The 24273-nt window shown below is 42.6% G+C and overlaps 1 protein-coding gene across 1 annotated transcript; it reads right to left on the bottom strand.

The window, feature by feature from the left end:
• Positions 1-749: 749 nt before the first annotated feature.
• slc2a15a (solute carrier family 2 member 15a) lies at positions 750-23196 on the bottom strand (the record flags this gene model as incomplete). The annotated part of the gene is made up of 12 exons (XM_080449174.1): positions 750-1004; positions 2962-3089; positions 4723-4798; positions 5593-5694; positions 6195-6305; positions 10261-10448; positions 11082-11214; positions 11998-12143; positions 12434-12558; positions 14910-15070; positions 20269-20367; positions 23152-23196. 12 exons carry the CDS (start codon positions 23194-23196, stop codon positions 750-752), a joined length of 1569 nt encoding a protein of 522 aa, XP_080305300.1.
• Between the last annotated feature and the right edge of the window lie 1077 nt (positions 23197-24273).

Below are 24273 nucleotides of genomic sequence, written 5' to 3' on the forward strand. Positions count from 1 at the left end.
ACTCATACACTCTCTTAAATACAGCCACATCTGTGTCGTATTATCCTGCTGTGTCGTATATTAACCTGCTACCTTTCTCGTTTTATTTATATATCTTTATTTCATGTTATAGAAGAACAAGTGTAGGTATTTGTGTGTCTATCTGGCATCAAGTCTTAAGCACAAGAACCCTAGTGTCCCTATTCTGGTCATGTAATAGGCAAACATTCAACAAAAATAGGCGAACTTTTGGTGAAAATAGGCAAAAAATAGCAGATCTACAAGTGTGCAATGCATCCCACTGAAATGCAATGTGAGTTTGTAGATAAGGTAATCTAATCTTTCGCTATTTGACGTACAACGAACTATGTAGGGTTTAAGTGGCTAAAACATAAGGTATCATGGCCAGAGACTGCATGATGGTTACCATGTCAGCACCGCTTGGTGAGGATCAAATCAAATGTTTGTTCAGCAATGTTTCAGCACCCAAAACTGACCTAAACCTGATCAAAGGCAACTTGACCCAACATGTAGAACTCATTTAGGTCCAGATGAATGCTGTCAAAAAGGTGAAGAAATAAGGGGACGCATGGAAGGGTGACTGAGAAGAGAGTTACCCCTGCAACAGACACTGACCCTCTGCTAATCCTTAATTTTTACTCCATCATACGACAGAGTGTAGTGTAGTGCCCCGAAAATATCATTGTGAGCTTGTAAATCAGCTATTTTCAGTACACGACACCGGCACGCAACAAAGTATAAGATCAGGCTTAAGGTACGGAGGAGGAGCTGTCAAACTCCAGGGAGCCGTGCTCCAGCGTCCCGTAGCCATTCATCTTCCTCAGCTTGAGCTGGTCCACCGGCGCCAGGCCCTGGGTCTCGGGGATAGCCTCCTTCTTGGCAAACATGCGGCTGATCTCCACAAACGTCTTGTTCTTGGTTTCGGGGATGACGAGGTGGACATAGATGGCCACGGTAAAACACACCACGGCAAACACCAGGTAGCAGTATGAGCCCGCTGACCTCTGGAGAGATGAAGGGATAGGTGGATGGATGGAGACAGACATATGGGTAAGTGTGTATGGATGGATGGATGGATGTACGTATAGATTATAGATGGATGGATGGAGACAGACATATGGGTAAGTGTGTGTGTGTGTGTGTGTGTGTGTGTGTGTGTGTGTGTGTGTGTGTGTGTGTGTGTGTGTGTGTGTGTGTGTGTGTGTGTGTGTGTGTGTGTGTGTGTGTGTGTGTGTGTGTGTGTGTGTGTGTGTGTGTGTGTATGACTGATGGATGAACAAGTGAATGGGTCATCGGAAGGGAAAGAAAAGTTGGAGGTTTACTCCTACAACTTCTTTTTGCTTCGCAGTGGGCAATGAAATCCAACACAGCGTCAGGGGGGATGGGCCATGCACGGCAAAGAGAGGTCAAAGCAGATGCCATGTTAGTGTAACTGAAGAAAGAAGCAGCACAATGACCCTTCAACGGGATGACAGTTGTTGAGGTGAGTCATGGTGGAATAACTGCCATGAGATGACCAGGGTGTCGTAGGGTCTCTTATGGTACCGAGTGGCTATTAACAGCGTAGCTGCTATGGGGTGAGCCGTCTAAAAGAGGGACGGCGGCTAATCTCACAATCCGCTGGATCGATCAGAGCCAGATGTCTCGTGCACGCTGATAGTAGGCCAAGGAAGGGCTGATTTTTACGACGCGATCTAAGATGACTCTATGGGATTCAATAGAAAAAAAATGCTCTGTGACCCAGGGGGATATCGGCCTCTAGCGGCAGTGATGTCAGACTTCGGTTCTCTATAGTGAACCCTTTTACTGTGTCTTGTTATTATTCATGTTTATGGCAAAATCTGCTATAAAATGTCCCTTTGGGAACAACAAAGGACTGAACTGCATTGAAGGCAATAGTCATGTCAACGCAGGACATGGACAATGTAAGGCAGCATGTAAGATACAGATTGCATCCCGTAAATGACTAGTAAACTCAGCAGAGAGAGTCAGGTACACAGTGTTGATTAAACTCTAACAAATGGCTAAATTAACGCAGAGTATTTTACTGTGTCTTTCAGAACTGTAGTTTCCAGACTTTTTTCCATGGAGACGTTATGTCTGAGAAAAGCTGAGCTGAGGTCTGGAAAGCGAGTTATTACATTATCTTGTGCAACTTAAATCTTTTCCGACTACCTCATAAACAATCATGTGATCTTTGGTGCCTTCCAAAACGGGGCCCGGACCCAAGATTAGGAACCACTGTATGTTGCACTGGCGATGGCCTTTGTTGTTGCGAGGCGACAAATTACACTGTTTTAGGCTTGGCGCCTGTATGACAAAGTTGTAATAACTTTTCATCAGCAGTCTAAGAGCTACAAACTTGGTAAGCTCTGAGGGATGTGAGGAACCACCAAACAGCATAATGTCGCTGTCGGGTAGAAATCTTTTTTTAATACATTAAACCAGCGGCCTTGTAGTTTGAGTGTCCGCCCTAAGACTGGGAGGATAGTGTTCAATCCCCGGCTGAGCCATACCAAAGATTATTTTAAAAAATGGTACTCAATGCCTTCCCTAATTGCCACTCAGCATCAAGGGTTGGGGTAAGCCCCTGTGACATACTCTGTACTAGTAGCGTTATATATAGCATCACCTGGATACACAATGTGTCACATTGTGAGCTAGCTATATATATATATATATATATATATATATATATATATATATATATATATATATATATATATATATCCTTGAAAAGTAACAGTTTTGGACATACAAGGTTTCCACCCGACAGCGACAATATGCTTCCCATTGAAAATAGCAAGACAAAGAAGCTATAGCACTGCAAGGAGACAGGACGGAACCATTTGTTAAGTATGACGTACACATGACATACAATAACACAGAAACTACACTCAGAAAAGGAAAGTGGCTCAAGCAGGTCAGCTAATGATAGCAGAAACATAGGAGAGTTTTCACCTGTAGAAAAGGAAACACGAAGCCAACAGCAAAGTTGGACATCCAGTTGAGTGACCCTCCTACGGTGTAGGCTGCCGGTCGGTGGGACTGTTTAAACAGCTCTGCAGTGATTAGGAAGGGAACACCCGCTGGAACAGGAACAAACAGTTAGTTACACGCACGCACGCACGCACACGCACACGCACACGCACACGCACACACACACACACACACACACACACACACACACACACACACACACACACGCGCTTCTGCACCATCTTTTCAGGAACACCATAGGCCTTCAGTTTCATGAATGTATGGTGTCAAAAGCAACATAAAGGCTTCATGAATGTATGGTGTCAAAAGCAACATAAAGGCTGTTTTTCTAAATAAGAAGGACACGCTAAAGTTGTGTAACGCACTCAGTTGTTGTCAAAAACATAAATCTAAAGCTACAAAACTCACTTTTTAAAGTAATTTCACTCTCTCACACACACACACACACACACACACACACACACACACACACACACACACACACACACACACACACACACACACACACACACTGAATAAACCACACATTATGTTAAACCCAATAATCCTATGGATGCATAGAACCCATGGCACTATTAGTTATCTTCCATGGGCTTGGGTGGAGGAATATAATTTTCCTGAGAGCTTATGGCTGCAATTCATTATTCATACTGATTTGATTATTCATTCTCAGCGGCAGCATTTATCATGTTTTGGACCAATGAGGTGCGAAACATGGCTAATTAGGTAACGGGTCCTCAAACATACATAGCCAATCGGGTGAAGGCCAGAGCAGCGTGTGGACAGAGGAGTCGTACATCATAGAATGCATATTATTACAGGAATGTATCTCTTATTTGTCTCTCTTATAGAGGATGTATAACCAAATCAGCAGGATGTCTGGGTGTGTATAATCAGACAGAGTAGAATAACTGGCTGCCTTTAATCACTTTCAACCGGAGTCCCTATTTATTGTCAAAATCATTAAAACAATTCAAACATTTTCAAAGAACGTCAACACATTTCAAAAATAGCAAAGAAAATACCCTTTCACACTATTTTTTTTAATTTGAATATACAGAATAGGACTTAGCCCATTAAAACCAGGGAAGCAGTGTCATTTTAGATTTTTGGCGTTGGCTATTCAAAAATAGCCGATGTACAAGCTCATAGCGAGTCACTTCGTGCCTCGCTGCCAGTTTGAACATCTGCTATTTCTTTTAATCGTTGAAAAATCTTGAAAGAACTACTGGTTTAGAAGGCATTTGTAGAATCGGCCTCATGGGTTTTTACTAGCTAAGGGGGAACACGACTCATATTTAGAATGCCTATTCCCTTGGTCTATAACAGTAGTTCTCAATTGGGACATTTACACATTTTAAAAAGTGGGTAATAAGATACTAAATCTGGAGCTGCCATAGTATTCATTTCTGGAAACTCTCACATTTAGTGGCATCGTCTTTAAGAAATATCCCATGTATCACCTCTAGAGGGCGCCATTTCATTACATAAAACCTTTCACACTGTCACACAAGTTCATACAAAATGCGCTTAGTTGTCTTTGTTTTGTTTCCTCAGATCTAACTTGATTTAATCAATGCCAAGAACATGTTGAAAAACCAAAGAAATATAATGATAATATACACACACATACAGTGGAACAGGAAAAGTAATTAACTTAAAACAAACAGTGGAAGACATGATATTTATGTAATCTGTAGAGTAAAATATTAGGCAACCCACCTGGTCCGATACAGAAGCCAGCGATGATTCCCACAACACAACCGACACTGATGTAGCGCATGAAAGACAGGCGAGTCTGCACAGGGAAACACACACACACACACACACACACACACACACACACACACACACACACACACACACACACACACACACACACACACACACACACACACACACACACACACACACACACACACACACACACACTGTTATGACCATACACACTGAATGTTCAGACCACACAGGTCAAAGGCTATTTCACTCTTACAGGTCCATTTTGTTACATTTGTACACTCTCACAGTTAAATGAACACTCGATAGCCAAGTGGATGGGTTGTATACCACATGGGCGCAATGCCTTGATCAGTAAGTCTTTGGTTCAATTCCCGACCGACCGGGCCATTTGCTGAATGTCATTCCCCTACTCTGTCTCTCTCTCCACTGTCAATTAAAGTCTTAACTTATGAATGTGCTTAAGAATGTGCAGATTTCTACCAAATAAAATAATACATTACATTCGCAATAATATTAATAGAATGTGTCGGTGCAAATGTGTGTGGGTAAGGAGTAAAGGACAGGGAAATGAAGATGATCACTCCGCTATTTGATATAAACTCCTCAAAAACAGAAGACCGGTTTCTCACCCTTGCTTCACTCAGGAACCATAGGCGTTCTTCCAGAGATTTACAGGCAAGATTTGCACAATGGTACCACAGACAGATCTCTGTCAAAGTTTTAGGACCCATGGTCAGGTGCCAGTCACACACCTGTGACTGGCAGATCGCTCAAAACGAGAGTGAATAAAAACCTAAGCATATTGGGGGAATATGTGTGTGCGCACACATGCACACACACGCACACACACACCTGTAGAAGGAGTGCCAGTGTGATCCCAGCACAGCAGACTCCCATCATGCAGAAACCGCCGATCATGAGAGGCCTTCTGCCTAACTTCTCTATGGTTAAACACTGGGGGGGAGAGAGAGTGAGTTAGAGCTTTCACACATAGAGCATCAATAACTAACCTAAAAAGAAATGAAACTAAAAGAAAAAAAGAAAGGAATAGAAAAGAGAACTCAAGCCAAGGCAGCAGAGATTGATTGATTGGTCGATGGGTCGACAGATAAATAGAAAGAAAGACAGACAGACAGACAGACAAACAGACAAACATGTTAGCATTTGAATTGCTGTTGTCTTTTATTGATGTCAATAAAGTTATTCTATTCTATTCTATTCTATTCTATTCTATTCTATTCTACAGACAGACAGACAGACAGACAGACAGACAGACAGACAGACAGACAGACAGACAGACAGACAGACAGACAGACAGACAGACAGACAGACAGACAGACAGACAGACAGACAGACAGACAGACAGACAGACAGACAGACAGACAGAGACAGATAGACAGACAGAAATCAAGCAAGAAAGCAAGCAAGAAAGCAACAAAGAAATTTAAACTTACCCCAACTAGTCCTGCGACGATTTCTATGGCTCCAGTCCCCACTGTGGTATACTGGATCTCTGGTACTGGGATACCCGCGTTCTCAAAGATGTCATTGGTATAAAACCAAATCTACAGTAAAAAATGAACCAAGAAATATGAGACTGCATATTGGTAAAGACCCTTGACTCCACACAAACCCCTGCTGGCCTGGGATTAACTCCCACCAGCACCTTGTTGATTTCATACTGTGTAGTACTAGTAACTCTTTGCCTGCCATGGACATGTTAACACGTCAAATTATTTTTTAATTGTTTCATAAAAGATCGCACTGTTCTCCATCATCCGGAGTGACCACTTTCACTGTAACCACACGGATACGGAAATAACGTAATCCGAAGATTTCCACCTCTGTCCACTTCCTGTTTATTGGTTGTAACGCTTGTATCTTGAATTCATTTATTTTTTCCTAGATTCGGCGAGCCATAGTGGTTTCAACAGCTCTATCAAAGGAAGCGATAGTTCCGGTTAAAAAAATAATCTCTGCACGACGAACAGTGATCCCCCGTCTGACAAGCGATCATAATGTATATAAATGTTCTGTAGCCAGTTGGGGAGGTGGGAAAGACGTGCATTTTTTACAAAAGATGGTGTTTTCAGCGTGCCTGCGACAAAGAAAGTGACATTTAAAGAACACTAAACCCCTGCCGACACCCGGGGTTGCCAGGTAGCTCAGCCAGTTTGTGCTCATACCATAATCCTCCTTGTAAGCACGAGGACCCGGGCTTGACTCCGACCCCCAACTTGTCTCACATCTCTCTCCTCTCTCTCTTTCTGCCCTTGGTTTCCTGACTTTCTACACTGACCTATAAACAATAAATACATCTTTAAACCCATGGCTTAACTTAACCAGCTGCCAGGCATAAACATTTGATTAGGGCCCCAACCAATCAAATGGAGTACAATGCAGAGGGACCAGCGGCTGAATATCCACCACCTTAATCATGAAGTGAAAATAATTGCTATCATTAGTTACAAGCTACCAAGCTAGCTTGAGGTTATCACTTCCCATTGACTTGAACAGTAAACGCGAACAATGCTAACAAGCGTTTTTCAGTGGCGTAGCTCAAACATGTTTCCCCCCCTCCACGTGACAAGTGCCCAAGGAAGAAATATAATAACACAAAAATTCTAAATGGTGAGGCAAGCCTTTACGACCCGAGGGCTGTGGGCACAGGTGGCACTGCCTGGCACAGGTGGCCAAGCACTGCCACAGAGAGGCAGCGGACATGCGCTCGGATTCAATTCAATTCAATTTGAGGCTTTAGGGGGAGGTAACGGCAACTGACAGGAGGGGTATTAACTGGAGGTAGCAGACGGTGATGGTGAAAAGACCAGGTAGATAGATAAACCGGCAGACACACGGGGCTATGTGCGCAAATAAACATGCACAAACACACATGTGCGCGCTCGCACATCGCATATGCAAATGGTTAAAAAGGCTGACAGGGCTATGTGCACAAATAAACACACAAACATACTCACCCACACACAAACAAACAAACATAAACTCGCAAGCATGTATGCAAATGGGTGAAAAGGCACAAACACACACCCGCACACGCACTCGCTCCACACACACACACACACACACACACACACACACACACACACACACACACACACACACACACACACACACACACACACACACACACACACACACACACACACACACACACACACACACACACACACACACACACACACACACACACACACACACACAGCTTCCTGCAGTGCTCCTGGAGCAGTGCCAAGGTTTGCCACCTGCCACATCTACTTAGGCAAAAGAATCACCTCAGGCAGCATGCCTGTCACCACTATCATTACTACCACAGCCTTTATCATAATCTTCGTCATCAACATCACTACTGTCATTAGTATCACTATCTTCATCACCCTCATTATCATCTTCATCATGCCCATCACCACTGTCATTAGTATCAGAATCTTCATCACCTTCATCCTTATTATCTTTATCATCACCAATGTCATTACTATCACAACCTAAATCATCATCATCTATATCATGGGTTCCCAAACTTTTCAGCCCGCGACCCCAAAATAATGCGGCCATTGACTCGCGACCCCACCTAACCGTAGAGGTAATTTATGCACATAAACTTGCACGTTCGGTGCGATTTGTAATGTTTTTTAGAATGACTTTTGACTGTAGGCCTACTACTTGTACTGTTAATAATCTTGTTAATATAGAATTCAATCAATCACATTTACAGTACCTAATGAGATGGGTAAAATGTACTCTTTTTTTTTTTTTAGATTGAAATACATTCTGTTAAAAAAAAATATAACAATAAAAAATTAAACATTTTTTATTTATTTTTTACCCAAAATAATTTCGCGACCCCACCGTCAGTGTCCCTTGCGACCCCAAATTTGGGAACCCCTGATCTATATCATCATCTCCGTCACCAAAGTCATCAACATTATCATCTTCATCATCACAGTGACAACTGTCATAACTATCACAACTTCGATCGTCATCTTCATAATCTCCGTCACCACTGTCACAACATTCATTGTCATCATAATTCTCATTATCATCTTCACTGTCACCATTTGTGACTGCTATCACAACCTTCACAATCATCATCCATCGTTATCATCTTCATCATCACCAACACTCCAGATTTTGTTCATTTGAGATTTGTGGGTGGAAGATAAAAAATTATAATACAGCATAGTTAGTGTATAGTCATCATTAATATCACATTAGCATAATCCTCACTATCAACATCATCACTATAGTTGCCACTATCATCAACAATCACCACATCACCATCGTAATCCCCCTCACAGTCACTATCATGATCATCATCATTATCACCACCGTCATCATCTCCATAACCCCCAATGTCATCATCACCATCACATCATTATCATCATCAGTATCACCACAACCTGTATCATCACCGCAACTGTCACTGTCATCGTCATCATCCTCATCAATCGCACCATCGTCACCATCATTACTGTCACAGCTAGTGTAGTCTCTCTCCCAGCGTCTTCCAGCGATGGGACCTCATTGTTCAGGCAGAGCTAATTAGCAGCTAAAAATACAGCCAAGAGAAGAGCGCCGCTAATGAGTTCAGCTCTGCCGCTTAGACGCTGCACTTTTTGGCCCTCGCACGCCCCGCTAATCGTTTGAATAATTAATGAATCTCCGAGGCGTAATTCAGAGAGGGTATTTGGCTAATCGTATCGGCGTAAAAGATGATGACGCTGTTTTTTTTTGGGTGGTTTATAATCTCTGGGACCACGCGAGGCTTATAAAACGATGAGGGATCGTTTCGGCCCACTTTCATTTCGGTGTCCTTTTGTCTAATAAGCTAGATCAATCAGATGAGGGGAGATAGGTAAAAAGAGGGCTGGAAAAGGTGGGGGTGGGGTGGGGTGGAGTAAAAGAGGGGGAGAGGAAGAGAAGTATTGGGAAGGGAGGTGGGAAATAAAATATTAGTACTTGAAATATGCAGGGGAAATTAACAAACGAGAGAAGCAGTGGAAATGAAAGTAAGAGGAATGGGGGCCAGAGTACCTAGAGACATGCCTTCAGTACAGTATATATACACAGCAGTGCACTCCACTATTAGCCTTCATCCTCTTTAACCTGCATGCAGTCATCACTGTGCTTTACTTTATTGTTGCTACATACATTTTAGCACTGACCACAGCTACTTGGTAAGTAAGCTCACACCATTTAAAGGGAAACAGTCAAGCTGCTGATGTACATTTCAGTTCACTGTTGAGGATTACCATAGTCTATAGAAATCAGTGTTCCTACAATTCCCATAATACATTTTGAGGTCAAGCCCCAGTCGGAGTTTGGCCGCCATTACATCAACCTGATCCAAATTCTTGGAGTCAAGATAGCTATCTTACCGTAAACATAGCGAACAATGTCATGGCCGATAAAAACTAGGAAGTAATGGTTGTAGTTTTCACATTCATGGATTTTACTCCAGTGACATGACATCACAGTACATATCAGTGGAACCTAACTTACAGCATCGATGCCGGACAGTTGCATGCCAATGTTGATGACCACCACACTTAGCACCTGCCAGCGGACTGTGTCGTCTTGCACCAGTCGCCATACCGACACCGTCTCCACTGACGACAAGGAACGCTGCTCCTCCTGCATCTCCTCGATCTCTGCCTGGATATTAACCTTGTGTCTGTACCATTTTAGAGCTGAAAGAGAGAGAGACAGAGGAGGAGGAAGGGGTACACATGACTGATGACAATTTTATCCTGACATACATAGTCTCGCATAGCCAGGCGACCAGAGATATCCGTGTAAAACTGTGTGGAAACAAATCATTCATTTGTTTATCATAATAACATCACAGAATCAATGCAAAGACATTGAGGGGACCGTCACAATGGGACGGTATCAACATTGGGCATAGGTTTGTTAGTGCTGCTTTTCTCTGCTGTTCTAGCCCATTAGATTCCCCCAGATGTATCAGTAGGCAGAGAACTCTGATCTTCTGTCTATGCGATACTAATCCTGACATAACATTTTTAGAGAGAGAGAGAGGGAGAGGATGTTACGCTTGGCCCTACCACTTTAGAGTTTAGACAAAAAGTGAGAGAGAGAGATACGATGTTACAAAAGGTCCTGTACGACTTCAGAGAGAGACAGAGAGAAGAGAGAGAGAGAAAGAGAGAAAGAGAGAGAGAGAAATGTGGCTGTCAGCAAATTCTTCAGTAACAGAAGTGGAAAGGATGGCAATAAAGTAATTCATATTTTAATGAATTTTAACAATGCAGCCTTATTTCGAGAGGGCCCCTGAACGTTTGAGTGTCCTGAACTCAACTGACCTGTAATTGTGGCATGGATGTTGTGTTTCTCTATCAGCAGGTACCGTGGGCTCTCTGGGAACCATGGCAACATCATCAGTTGGATGAAGGTAGGGACCACCACCAGGGACAGGAAGAGGGGCCAGTGCTCTTCCTGTAAACATGACAACGCAGTCATTATAAAAACATGCAGGTGGTTAGTTCATTGTTGCGTGTACCTCAATGGAAACGATGATAAAAGCCCTGTTATACTTTGTTGTCCATCAGTGTCACATGCCACATAGCCCATCTACAAGCTTGAACTGTAACATAGATCTGCTATTTTTGACGTGCAGCTAAGTATAAATAAAGCATAACTCTTCCAGGGTTATAAACTCTAATTCATGTGTAGATCAATGGGTAAACTGTATGAACACTACCAAGATTTCCAGGAGGTCCATACGCTGCATAACTTGAGTGCAGCATGGTGCTAATAGTGCCCTGGTTCATGGACATAACTTGTTACAATCAAAAACCATGATATCTTTTACTTAAACAGGGCAAAGTATTGCAATCCGTATTCTGCCATCGGACGAAAGCAGTGATTGTGATTGGGTTTTTCTGTTTCACATCTTAAAATGTCCATATATTTTACATTATCTAGGGTAATCCATTGAAAGATCATTCATATCAAAAGCTTTGTGTGGAGGACCGTAATAACCTAAAATATGTACAGTAGTCATTCTTGCAGTTGCTGGCAACATGTCGTGGCACGTTGTGAGCTTAAAGATCTGCTATTCTCGTTGAGCGAACCGGTATGGGGTATAAATTAAGCATTTCAGGGGATCTATAGCTTGATCACTAAGGAGAGCCGACTGCTTGCAAATCCTAAACTGTGTTACTTTTTTGTCACTGGCCTCGCTAATACAGACTCATTTTAGAAGTGGGGTTGGACTACCTTTCCCAGGAGCTCGTGGAGGCCAAGGACCTGGGCAGCAAACACCCCAATACAGATGAAGATACTGGGCATGAGACCCAGGAAGCCTCGAAGGTTTTTAGGTGCTATCTCCCCCAGGTACATCGGCACCACACTGAGTGAAATACCTGGACAACACAGCGGAGAAAGATATGTTTAATGTAAAAAATATATAATAAATAACGTTCTTCAATTAAGTGTCTAGGGGTTACAACACTTATATTGACAGACAATACCTGGGTGCAACCATACTTATAGGGCTTACTTTATTATCAGTAGTACATATGCATACATACATGTTTGTATGTATTTGTGCATTTATGCTTTTATGTGTGTGTGTGTGTGTGTGTGTGTGTGTGTGTGTGTGTGTGTGTGTGTGTGTGTGTGTGTGTGTGTGTGTGTGTGTGTGTGTTTGTACCTGAGTGAATGCCTGTTATGAAGCGGCCAAACATGACCATCTCAGGAGAACCACAGATTCTACTGAAGCCCATTAGCGTTCCAGCGATGAACACCAGCACTGTTGTATTCACTATAGTGCCTTTTCTGGACACACATGCATGCACGCACACACACACACGCACACACACACACACACACAAAATTACTGACGATTAACTTAAACCATTCAAAAAGATATATAACTCCATACTTTGCTGCATTTGCAAGGAAATGTGTACCCCACATGCACAAATACACGTGCACAAACACACAAAAATGCACGTGCACAAACACACAAACAAAATATGTGCATAAAATCGGTGGATTATAAAAAACACAAGGACATCTCCAGTATATCGGTCAGAGGAGAGGAGAGGACAAACGGTAGTAATAAACCAATCCCCACCACCACTACAAGAACACACCCACTAAAATACACACAGTCAAAATGATAGGCACGTATAGACCCACATGAGTCCTGATTAGCTGTAAAATGCTAACATCGAGTCATGAGGGGTGGTGGCGGGCATAAACTGTGATTAGCCATAAAACACACTGCGGCGCGGCAGAAGCGATCAAGCCCGTAAATGGGATAGTAAATCGTTTGCTTTTCATTTGCATGTAAATGTCCAGCAAGGTTCCCATGAAAAAGACACGAGACGGACAGTGCTGCATTAAGCCGAGCGCCAGAGACGACAACAAAAGAACTTTTTTTTTTGTTGTTTGTCTTTTTTGGCATACTTGGAAGTGTTGTACACTGTTCAAGGGCAGAAACAGACGAGGCTAGTGCGCTTTGAAGGGCGCTCCGCACAAGGGAATGGGGGTGGGGGCGGTATCACTAAGGTCAGAGAGCAGAGGGGGGTGATTGATAGAATAGCGCTGGGGTGTTGTCTTTCGTGCCAGCATAGGTGAGAGTGTGTGTGTGTGTGTGTGTGTGTGTGTGTGTGTGTGTGTGTGTGTGTGTGTATGTGTGTGTGTGTGTGTGTGTGTGTGTATGTGTGTGTGTGCGCGCGCGTGTCAACATGTGTCTGCATCAGTGTCCAGCTCTCCCTTGCTTTCACCCACGCTGTATATACAGTACGGAACACTTGGCCACACTTGAAGAACATCAATTCAAAATGCTTCTGTTGTGACCTAAATGTTGTGAATGTGTGTGGGTTTTTTGTTATCTCTGTGTGCCTGGCAGGATTTGGTGGCAGTGCCCACGATTCCAGATGCTGCCAAGTGTCTCCTCGGCCGGTACAGCCAACTGGCCAACATCCACCCATACGGCCAGACGGTCTAGGGGGTATTGAGGTAAGGGTGCCAGTAGGACAGAGCAGAGCCGACGTCCAACCACAACTCAGAGGTCAGTAAAGGACACCTCGTTCCCAGCTGTGGTCAAACTCCGTGCAGCGTTTCACGTGGGTCTTCCAGCAGTTTCACCCTTGTGTGTGTGTGTGTGTGTGTGTGTGTGTGTGTGTGTGTGTGTGTGTGTGTGTGTGTGTGTGTGTGTGTGTGTGTGTGTGTGTGTGTTAGGGTGGGCGATAGACAATTATAAATTTTTTGTGATGATAATATTGTATTGCATCAATTATATACATTTTGTTAATGTATATTAAAGTAATTAAAGCTTGGGTGGCGCAGTAGTAAAGGGCTCCTGCACTGGCATCAGTAGGATACAACAGCAGTGACAACACACAGAAATGTGTGGGGACTCGGGAGGAATCAATTGACAAAAAAATCAAGCTCTTGGAGATCTGCTATTGATGCAATTTTATAAATAAGTATAAAATAAGGCACAATTGATTAAATCCAGGAAAATACAGCACTTAATGCCATATCACAATAACAAGCCGTCTAGAGCTGGGTTTGTCTGTATTCAAAATTAGACCAATCACAGTTCATGGTGTACGCGTATTGTGTATGACTTAATCATGTAACATAACTACCTCATGAATCCTAGCTTCCATATTCTGGGGGCGAACATTCTGCAAGAATAATGGATCTACAAGCTCACAAACGTCTCACAACGCGCGTTGTGAGCTTGTAGATCATATCTTCGTATTTTCAGCAAAGAAATTTGGTGTAGAGGGAAACTGGAGGGGATGAGGTATTGAGCCCAATAGTGTTGGGCTCAATACTTCATCCCCTCCTGTTAGTGTTTAAGTGGTTTTAAGGAATGTAATTCATTCTTTGTACTAGGTGAAGTATTTATAAAGATAACCATTTCCATTATGGCCAAAGGAGATGTGACTTAATTGCAGGATTTAACAACAGCGCGTCTTTCAATCGCTCTGACTACCGTAAATCCACCCCTTTCCTAGGAAATGCCTATAGTCATTACCTAACGTACTGTTTCCCGAACGTACTGTTTCCTGGAATCCTGTTACCTTTACCTTGCATGTTTGTGATCTAGCCCTGCTCCAACACAGCTGTGGCAACTATGAGAACTTGAATCCATGCATGTGTCTCACCTGCCAAAGCGCGTGACCAGCAAGCCCACCATGAGAGACCCCAGCAGGCCGCCGATGGCGAAGACGGACACGGTCAGGGAGTACATGAGGGTCAGGGCCTCACCGGTCAGAGCTGTACCATTCCTACGGACAACCGTCCTGTTGTAAAAGTCCTTAATGTACTGATGGAGGGAAGGAACAGTACAGAGGAGGGAGGGGGGAGGAGGGGAGGAGGGGAGGAGGAGAGGAAGGAAAGCAAGGAGTTTAGAGTTTGAATATTTTTGCATAATTACAAAATAATTACAAAAATACAAGAAAAGAACAATTTACAGTGCAGGGATGTTAAAATGTCACAAAACTATAGAGAACTAAACATTTGTGAACTAGTCTGGCGGGGTTATTGCTCGGGTGAAATAGTCACTCTCTCTCACTCTCTCTCTCTTCCCCCCCCTCCTCCCTCCCTCGCTCAGCGAGCTCTGGTCTGACGTCACACAAAAATCTCCCTCCCCCTCTGTCTCCCTCTACAATATTCTCGTAAAGCCTACTGAGAAGCACCAGCAGTGGGAGCAGACTAGTAGTTGCCAAGAGGGGTGAGGCTTCTCCTCATTCCAAAGCAAAAAAATTGTTTCAATTTATTGTTTTATTAATTATTAAAGTAATACTAGGTAACTTTTTCAATAAAACTAAAGTTAAATTGTATATCTTTTGTGAGTGGCAAATGTTTCACAACACCCACTCCATGAGTGTCAGGGGCGCCTTTCCCGCGAAAATGACGTCATCTGGCCGGAAGCGGAAATGCACCGGTTTCCTGTTTGGCCAGGAACTACCGCACCGGTTTCCTGTTTGGCCAGGAACTACCTCGCTAATAACAAAAAGGAAACTCACGCTGATTTTAAGAGATTGTATGATTTGAAGATCGAAAAACAACAGAAAAAGAAAACACCGCTCACGGTAACTAAAGCTCCACTGGCTAAGAGAAACGATCCACAGATCGTATAAAACAATTAAAAGAACGCTTTTTTAAACGCTTCCGTCTTCCTGTGAAAACAAATGGAATTCTGGGTAACAGAGGAATAAACGAACGGCCTGCAGTGACGGTAATGACCAGCAGAGGCTGCTAAAAATCATTATTTGTGGACCTGCATTGTATAACTTTAAGTAAGGGAAATGTTTGGATTATTTCTATGTTGAGCTGTCCATGGTGCTGAAAATGCACATAATGCATTTAAAGGGGTATTTCACTACACTTCTGGGGTTATTTTCAAATCTAGTGTGGCTTTTGTTTGCACCCCCATTGCTTCAATATTTAGATATTTGATATTCATTTGAGCAACCCCCCATCTCATAAGGAAGGCCATTCAAAATCAAGCTCTATGTTAGACTCATTGTAAACACACGTCTCTTCTTCCCATGACTCATATCCTTCTAATGAAAGTCACCCTTCGATTAAGGTCTAGATTAGAAGGTTTGAGAGTATTTGAAATGTATTACTTGCAAATGCATGCTATATAAAAATCATCAACAAATATGATAAAAGAAATCTAATCATGTGGATCTCAGGATGCACATGGGAACGGCATGGGTGTGGCTCGAATGTGGAACTCAGACTTCATGTGGCCAGTCTGTCTGTGATGTCAGTCATCTATGAAGTGTGACTCCAAATGTAGGCAAGGTTTCAGCTAATATTAATATTTCAAAAAGTATAAAGCATTTGTGAAAGAAAATTTGTGGCATTCTTCTGTGGCCTACTGGCAGTGTGCACAAGATATTTGGCACTGATCGACCATGCAAGATTAGCTCCAGACAGGACATACAGACACACACACACAGACTGACCCTCTCCTAGGACCTAGACAGCTCGCCTCCTGCAGAGCCATGCCATAAGAAGAAGCATTACAGAACGTGCCTAAGCATAAATAATATATAGATTTTTGCATAACATACGTACTTGAAGTAACACAGGTCTAATCTCATTCCCAGGCAACCTCTTTCTCTTCTTTTTTTTTTTTACTTCAAACTCCTAATCAATTTACCATGAGCTGGCACGAGACTATCAGGACCCGTTCATCCCACCATTTGGAAAGGGGGAGGGGTCATGTGACAGGAAGACTGCCAGGGACCGCTCACATATTTGACCTGTATGGGTTATTATGCACATGACAGGCTTCTAGCAGCCAAAACGTTAAGTGTGACAAATTCTGTGTTCTGTTTCTCTCTCTCACTCTGTATGTGTGTGTGTGTGTGTGTGTGTGTGTGTGTGTGTGTGTGTGTGTGTGTGTGTGTGTGTGTGTGTGTGTGTGTGTGTGTGTGTGTGTGTGTGTGTGTGTGTGTGTGTGTGTGTGTTATAAGAGAGAGCGATACAGACAGAAAGAAAGAGGGGAGGTCATGAGTGGTTCTGAAATAAAGATAATCTTTGTGTGTGTGTCTGTGTGTGTGTGTGTGTGTGTGTGTGTGTGTGTGTGTGTGTGTGTGTGTGTGTGTGTGTGTGTGTGTGTGTGTGTGTGTGTGTGTGTGTGTGTGTGTGTGTGTGTGTGTGTTTCTACACACAGTTACAGTTACAGTTACAGTTACAGTTACAGTTACAGTTACAGTTACAGTTACAGTTACAGTTACAGTTAAAGTTACAGTTACAGTTACAGTTCAGTCAGATAACTCACAAATAATTTGAACAATATTTATTATGAATGTGAATACAAGTGTGGATATAATAATTTATCTTGGCGTTCAGGCTCTGCAACATTATTTTCTCCCTGCTCAACGCATTCATACAGCCATCATTAACCATTAAGAGCAGGGAGATAGATATACCATAACATAACAACCCCCCAAGGGGAACAGAACCAATAGCAGAGCCCACTGGTGGTGCTGGGGTGGTGGTGGGAGAAACAGTTGCATACCAACAGACCAGGGGACAAATGACAGCAGAGAATGAACAGAGACTTGAGGTGAGCTTAAATAACCCGCTGATTGGTCAGCTGATGTCACGTCAGCTATGACGAATGGTCTGTGTAATAGTATTGTAGTAGCTCTGTATGCGCCTGCATGACCGCAGTGTGTAACCTCTCGAGTGTATACTGCCTGAACTAACTCGCAGGCTACGTATAATTTACAGTTACAGTTACAGTTACCAGTATTGGATACAGATAGTTAGTTCCACTTTGCATGGTTATTCTGTATTTTTTACCAACAATGACGTGGTCCAAATGTAAATAAATCAATGAAATGCCTGTTTTTATTTCATATTTAAGTCTCCCCACAGTAGTAAATAATAAACATTTTGTCCCCACTCCTTGGGGTGTCTTTTGTCACTGTATGTATATATATATGCACATACTGTACGTGAAATTCGTGCTCTGCATTTACCCTTCCTATAACTACTAGGAGCAGTGAGTATAGCCATTATACAGCGCTCAGGGAGCAATTAGGGGTTAAGAGTCTTGCTCAGGGGCACACATCGACACATTGCTGGCCTGTCCTGGAATCGAACCTGCGACAACCAGGGCCTCTGGCTGCCCAGACGGGCTCACTAACCACTCAGCTATGGCCGCACATTACAAGCTAACAATCCAAAAACACAGTAACAGAACAGATTAGGTCAGTACTAAGTACTAAGAAAAGCCTTATTACTGTGGTTCAACAGACACTGGTTTTACATTGGGATCTACAAATCAAGTGACCCACTAGAATGACAGACTTATAAATAGCAACATATTCTGTGATGTCAAATTAGGCCACATTGTGGCAGTCTAATTACGTTGTAATTACAAAACAATGGAGCTTCACTAAAATAAGTTGTTAGGGATTTAGCATTTAGCAACGTGTGCTAGCAATGGACAGTGTGGGCCACACTGTAGGGTCCTTTTCTCTGGGCCAAGACGCATTCCTTGACGTTAAGACAAGTCGTGTAGGTCATTCAGTTAACATTCCTTACAACAACCAGGCCTTCACAGAGCTCTCTCTCTCTCTCTCACACACACACACGCACACGCACACGCACACGCACACGCACACGCACACGCACACGCACACACACACACACACACACACACACACACACACACACACAAGAGACAGACAGTCCAAGTGTAAGATTGCATATTAACGCACCAGCAACAATAGGGATATTAACAAACAGACATAGAGAGGGCAAACTAGGTAAAGTTTGACCATATAGAATAGTTGTACGAAGTAGAGCCAATCACAGCTCATGTCATGCATGGGGACAAGGGCATAAAATAATGCAGCATGAACAGTGTTGAGACTAAAGGGTCATGCCCAGGCAGAATCACATCTAGGACATGTGATTAAAGTGGTCACGTTTAGCCTTGGCTTTAGTGTGGTTAAGGTTAGAGTAAGGATGTGGGGAGACATTCAATTAACTAGCCTCTAGAACACGTGCAACGTTTAATGCAGGGTAGGCCATGCAGGCTCCAAAAGTGAAACCACGTACATGAGTGAAATTCGGCAGCTGAAAGTTGTATCGTTGACTAGTGGTCATTATTTGCATTTGGCTAAAGGAAACATAGACTTTCACCACACTAGTCAACATGCTTATAAGCAATCAATTTGTCAATGAGGCACTGCATTGCATTGTGATTTAAGCGGCTTCGTTCACAAACCGCACACATAAGAACTTACAATCAATAGCTAGAGATTGGAGGCCAAGCCATTGCTTTGACCGCTGTCCACACATTCATGATACTGTACCCTGTCTGTGTTCTAAATACAGAAATAAAGTTTGACTTTAATTGTGCCTATTGCTGTAATTAAGGAAAATAGAAAAATAAGAGTCAGATATGATCAGTTTACTCCATAAAAGTATGAGAGAGAAGATAGAGAGAGAGAGAGAGAGAGAGAGAGAGAGAGAGAGAGAGAGAGAGCGCATCACTAAATACTCTAGTCTCTATTCATCTGTGGGGGTGCCAACACCTTCGTGTAAGCAGCACAGGAGTATTAGTATCCCATCGTGTATGGGCTACTGTACATGTGAGGAGGATGCTTTGTCTGTTCCTTACTGGAACAGACAAGGCATCGCGCCTTACTAGTGTGATGCCTCTGAGCTGGATAATAATAGAATAAGCAGAAAACCAACAAATAGAGAGACGTACTGTAGAAATATAGGACACAGAGCAAAGCATGCCCAGTGTCTAAATGTGATTGTAAATTCCAGCTGTTTCAGTGTACATTCTTCTTAGCACAGCAGGGGATGTGAAGTCAAATGCACGGGTTGGTGAATGTGTGTGTGTGTGTGTGTGTGTGTGTGTGTGTGTGTGTGTGTGTGTGTGTGTGTGTGTGTGTGTGTGTGTGTGTGTGTGTGTGTGTGTGTGTGTGTGTGTGTGTGTGTGTGTGTGTGTGTGTGTGTGTGTGTGCGTGTTCTTACTATAGCAGGGGAGTTGACCACCGCCAGGTTATATCCATAGAGCATGGAGCTTCCAAAGGAAGTTAGAAATGCCACCGCCAGCAGAGAGGAAGTCAGGTGCTATGGAGAATGTGAAAGAGTAAAGAGAGAGAGAGAGAGAGAGAGAGAGAGAGAGAGAGAGAGAGAGAGAGAGAGAGAGAGAGAGAGAGAGAGAGAGATTTAATAACTTGTTTATTATTTTTGTTTTATCATATCAGGAGCAAACCTGTTTTTTTTAGGGTTCCATCACTGAACATCTGTCAGCAGTGTTGAAATCATGGGCACCAGAGTGCACTCATTGTGAAATTCAGAGTATTTAGTGCAATTTAGTGCAATAACTTTCAGAAATTCAGAGCACAGGGAGCACTCAGTCTGCAGGGTAAAATCATTAGTGGTAATTTCACCCAGAGAGTGTACAAATCTACCCTTACACTCTCATGTTAAATTAGCACTGAGGATTTTACTGTGTGAACACTGCTGAAGATGCTTGTCCAAGCATTTGAACATTCCAACAATGGCTAAAAACATGGTTATCGCGATATGAAGACATTGTGGCTTGATTGTGATCTACAGTTAAATACCATTATCAACCACATAGTTATTTTCACACAGATTGTACATCCACTGTGTGAAGTAGATAACCTGTTAATTGTTGTTGGCAAATACTGTGCAGCTAACTTGCTTCTTGACACTGACTAAGGCCAATCTAGCCAATCTGACTAAGGCCAATCTGGTTCCTAAACAAACAAATCATCAACAAAATGATTATGTTCATGAGGGAATCCACTGCTACAGTAACTCACTTCCGGGTGTGAGCACTAGAAACAGTAAATAAGACTCTATATTTTGCATTGACAAGCAAGCAGGGGACTCTTGTGGCTTGCCCAAGGATGAACCGACACAAGGCCCTTGATGGACACACTGGTAGGTGTGGAATTGAACCTGCAGCCTTTGAGGTACAGGCTGGTATTTCCAACCTTAAGCTACCACATTTTTCTCAAAGGCATATCTCAGCCTAGAATGAATTCCAGAGTGAGAACCATAGGCTATTTGTCCTTAAAATATCTCGTTAACATAATCAGTCTTGGTTGAGACCACATTGAAGCACATGCCAGGAAGGGCACAAGCCTTTTCTAAAGAAGCCAACTAACAAATATGTCCACAAAGTGATGTTTCAGTTTCAGTCTCTGTGAAAACTAAACAAAAATGTATTTGAAAATGTAAAGGTGTCACTTTAAGACTACAATTTGCCTGGAGGGGAGGAAGTGCTAGGGAAGGAGGTGAGTGGGCTGATTACCTAAAGGGAGTGAGTGTGTGATAAAATGGAAGGTGAACTTTGCAGGTGTTTTCTCTGAGAGACACAAAGAGAGCATAAGAGGATAACATATTTGGGTAGTGTGCAACATGCAGAACAGCAAGGGAATCAAGTGTATTTAAACAAGTCAAACAATTATATTTGATAAGGGAGATACATGGAGATGAGTCAATAGCTTATTGACACTTTGCCTTGCTGTTTGAGGAACTACTTCTGTAGATGAGATGTTACACACATCTCAAACACTCTCTCTACCTCCACCTGTGTACACACACATACACACACGGATCAGGAGTGGGACTGAACACCATTACACAGTCTTATAAGGTCAGCTCCATTTCAGTTCGTTCAGACAACCACATTAGACTTGGTGTAAACCTAAACAGGCTATAGGCTAGTACCACTATAGGAATGCAAGAAGGAAGGAATGCATGTAAGGAGGTCTATACAGCATATCAAGGTCAGATGGTAGATTGATACCAGGCTATAGCATTAGGGATACACCAATATCATTTAGCATTATGGGATTCACCAATAACCCACCAATTATGTCAATGATTAGCCATGTCAATTACCAGGTACATTTCAGTCCCTTCCCTAAAATAAATACTTTTCTTTTTTTTTTTCAAAGAAAGGATTTATAGCCCAAATATAAAAAAGATCTTTACCAATTTTCCTTCTGACACAAAGGTGAGTCCTTATCTTAAAACGGGATATTTATGTTGGAAAAAGTTAGTTTCACCCAATGCCATTGCCACGGTGTGCATGTATTGTCAGGAATCACACACAAACACTGAGGTTGTTGACGTTATGACAATAAATATTAGCCATGGTGGCCATACACTATTGGGCCCAAGTGGATTTCTTCAATTCAATTAAGTATTAGATTGTAAAGTTTGTCACTGGTCCATGTCTACACAGTAGTATGTGCATCACTAATTTGTGGAGTCTAAAGTCTTCAACAGCTATTTGCTAAACCAGTGCTACCAGTGCTATAGACTATAAGATTTACTGTATCCTGCGTTGTCCCTCTTTATAACATTCACTCAGTAGGTCTTTTATTTTCTGGTTGAGACCAAGATTCTCTAACTCAAATAGGCATGGATTTCACCTAGGTCAATTCAGGAGACTTAACCCAAACTTAATTTCACGGCTAAGTGGTCAGATGCAGTCACTTATGTTTCCACGCACACGTGAGAAAAGTTGTGCAGACATTGTCTTGTGACATAAGCCTGTGATCTGTTGGTATCTACTATCATAAAGTCTCTAAATTGGGCTATTAATGTCAAATAATAAGTCTATGGATTGTTAGGTTATAAACAGGCCTTAATTTGAAAACCCTATTCTTAAGGCACTTTATTTCGCTTTCACCAGAGCAGGGTTTCTCCATTATTCTATTCTATTGTAGCAGACTGCTAGAGAAATAAATTGCCAGTACAGTATGATGACAGAAAATGAAGCTTAAACAGGACTCATACAGGCCTACTTAAATGCATAAAGCCATGCCTAGATGTGCTCCGTTTCATAAAAAATCATTCATTACAACTTACCGACGACATTTTCCCCGACGATGATATTAATACTTCTTCAGCCATTTATGAATCCGAATTTCCAGGCTGCTTATTATGCGGTCCGGTATAACCAAAAATAGTCGACACTAGTCCTCTCTTGAAGCTGCCGGCATCACAGACAAAATCATGTTGAAACAGGCGTGGTCATGGCTTCAATATCTGTGGAAAAAAAGAGGATGAACCTAGCCACAAGTCACAGAAGTTGGTCCCGTTTAATTTACAGCGTGTCGGGTCTCTCCTTCGCCGGCCAGTGGTGCCCTGGTCCTGCCAACAAGCACAGACAGTGTCATCACATGATGGAGAGCAACGTGATCTCCTGGAGAAAGACTGCTGAAATCAATTAGCTAAGTGAATTTACAAAGCCCTGTAACCCAGAGGAGAGGAGAGGAGAGGAGAGGAGAGGAGAGGAGAGGAGAGGAGAGGAGAGGAGAGGAGGAAGAGAGAAATCTGTTGAGAGCATACAATACAGTAATTCAAGGCTTCAGTGGACCTACTGTATGGAGTGAGAATGCGGTTTGTATTTAGCTACAATACTGTCTGTGAGTCATCCTGTTTCCTGTTGAAGCACTTTTATGCTTTGGCGCATGCTTGGATCCCTTTTTAAAACTTGTGGAATCTATATCACAATAATAGTAAACCATAAACACAAACAGCCGGTTTGGGCAGTCTTTAGATTCCTACTACAAGACCAGTCTTTCATATTGTGATGTAAAATCATAGGACTAGAAACTGCTCAGATCAAGGGGATAGGAGTTGCTCATAGTCCCAAGATAGTGCCTCATCGTTTTCTGAAACATTCAAGCAGACAGTGATTGATTGGTGACTTCAGCATGAAAGGCAATCAGTGCACTGATGTGATGGCATTATTTGGAGATAATGCTGGAGACCTTTTCACAACAGACATTTTGATGTGTCATAGTGTTAATATTTAATTAATGAAAAGTGTGATGCACAGTTCAGACTGAGCTAAACCAAAACTGACAGTGAACTTCGTGACGTCATTGTCTGACTGCAGCCACTATTCATGCCCCTCCACGTCATTTTACATTCCGTCTGTGATAATAACAATAAAAATGTTTAATATGTGCAGCAGACAGCTCC

This window comes from Gymnoscopelus braueri (genome assembly GCF_963280865.1).
Source record: "Gymnoscopelus braueri genome assembly, chromosome: 14".
Classification (NCBI taxonomy): domain Eukaryota; kingdom Metazoa; phylum Chordata; class Actinopteri; order Myctophiformes; family Myctophidae; genus Gymnoscopelus; species Gymnoscopelus braueri.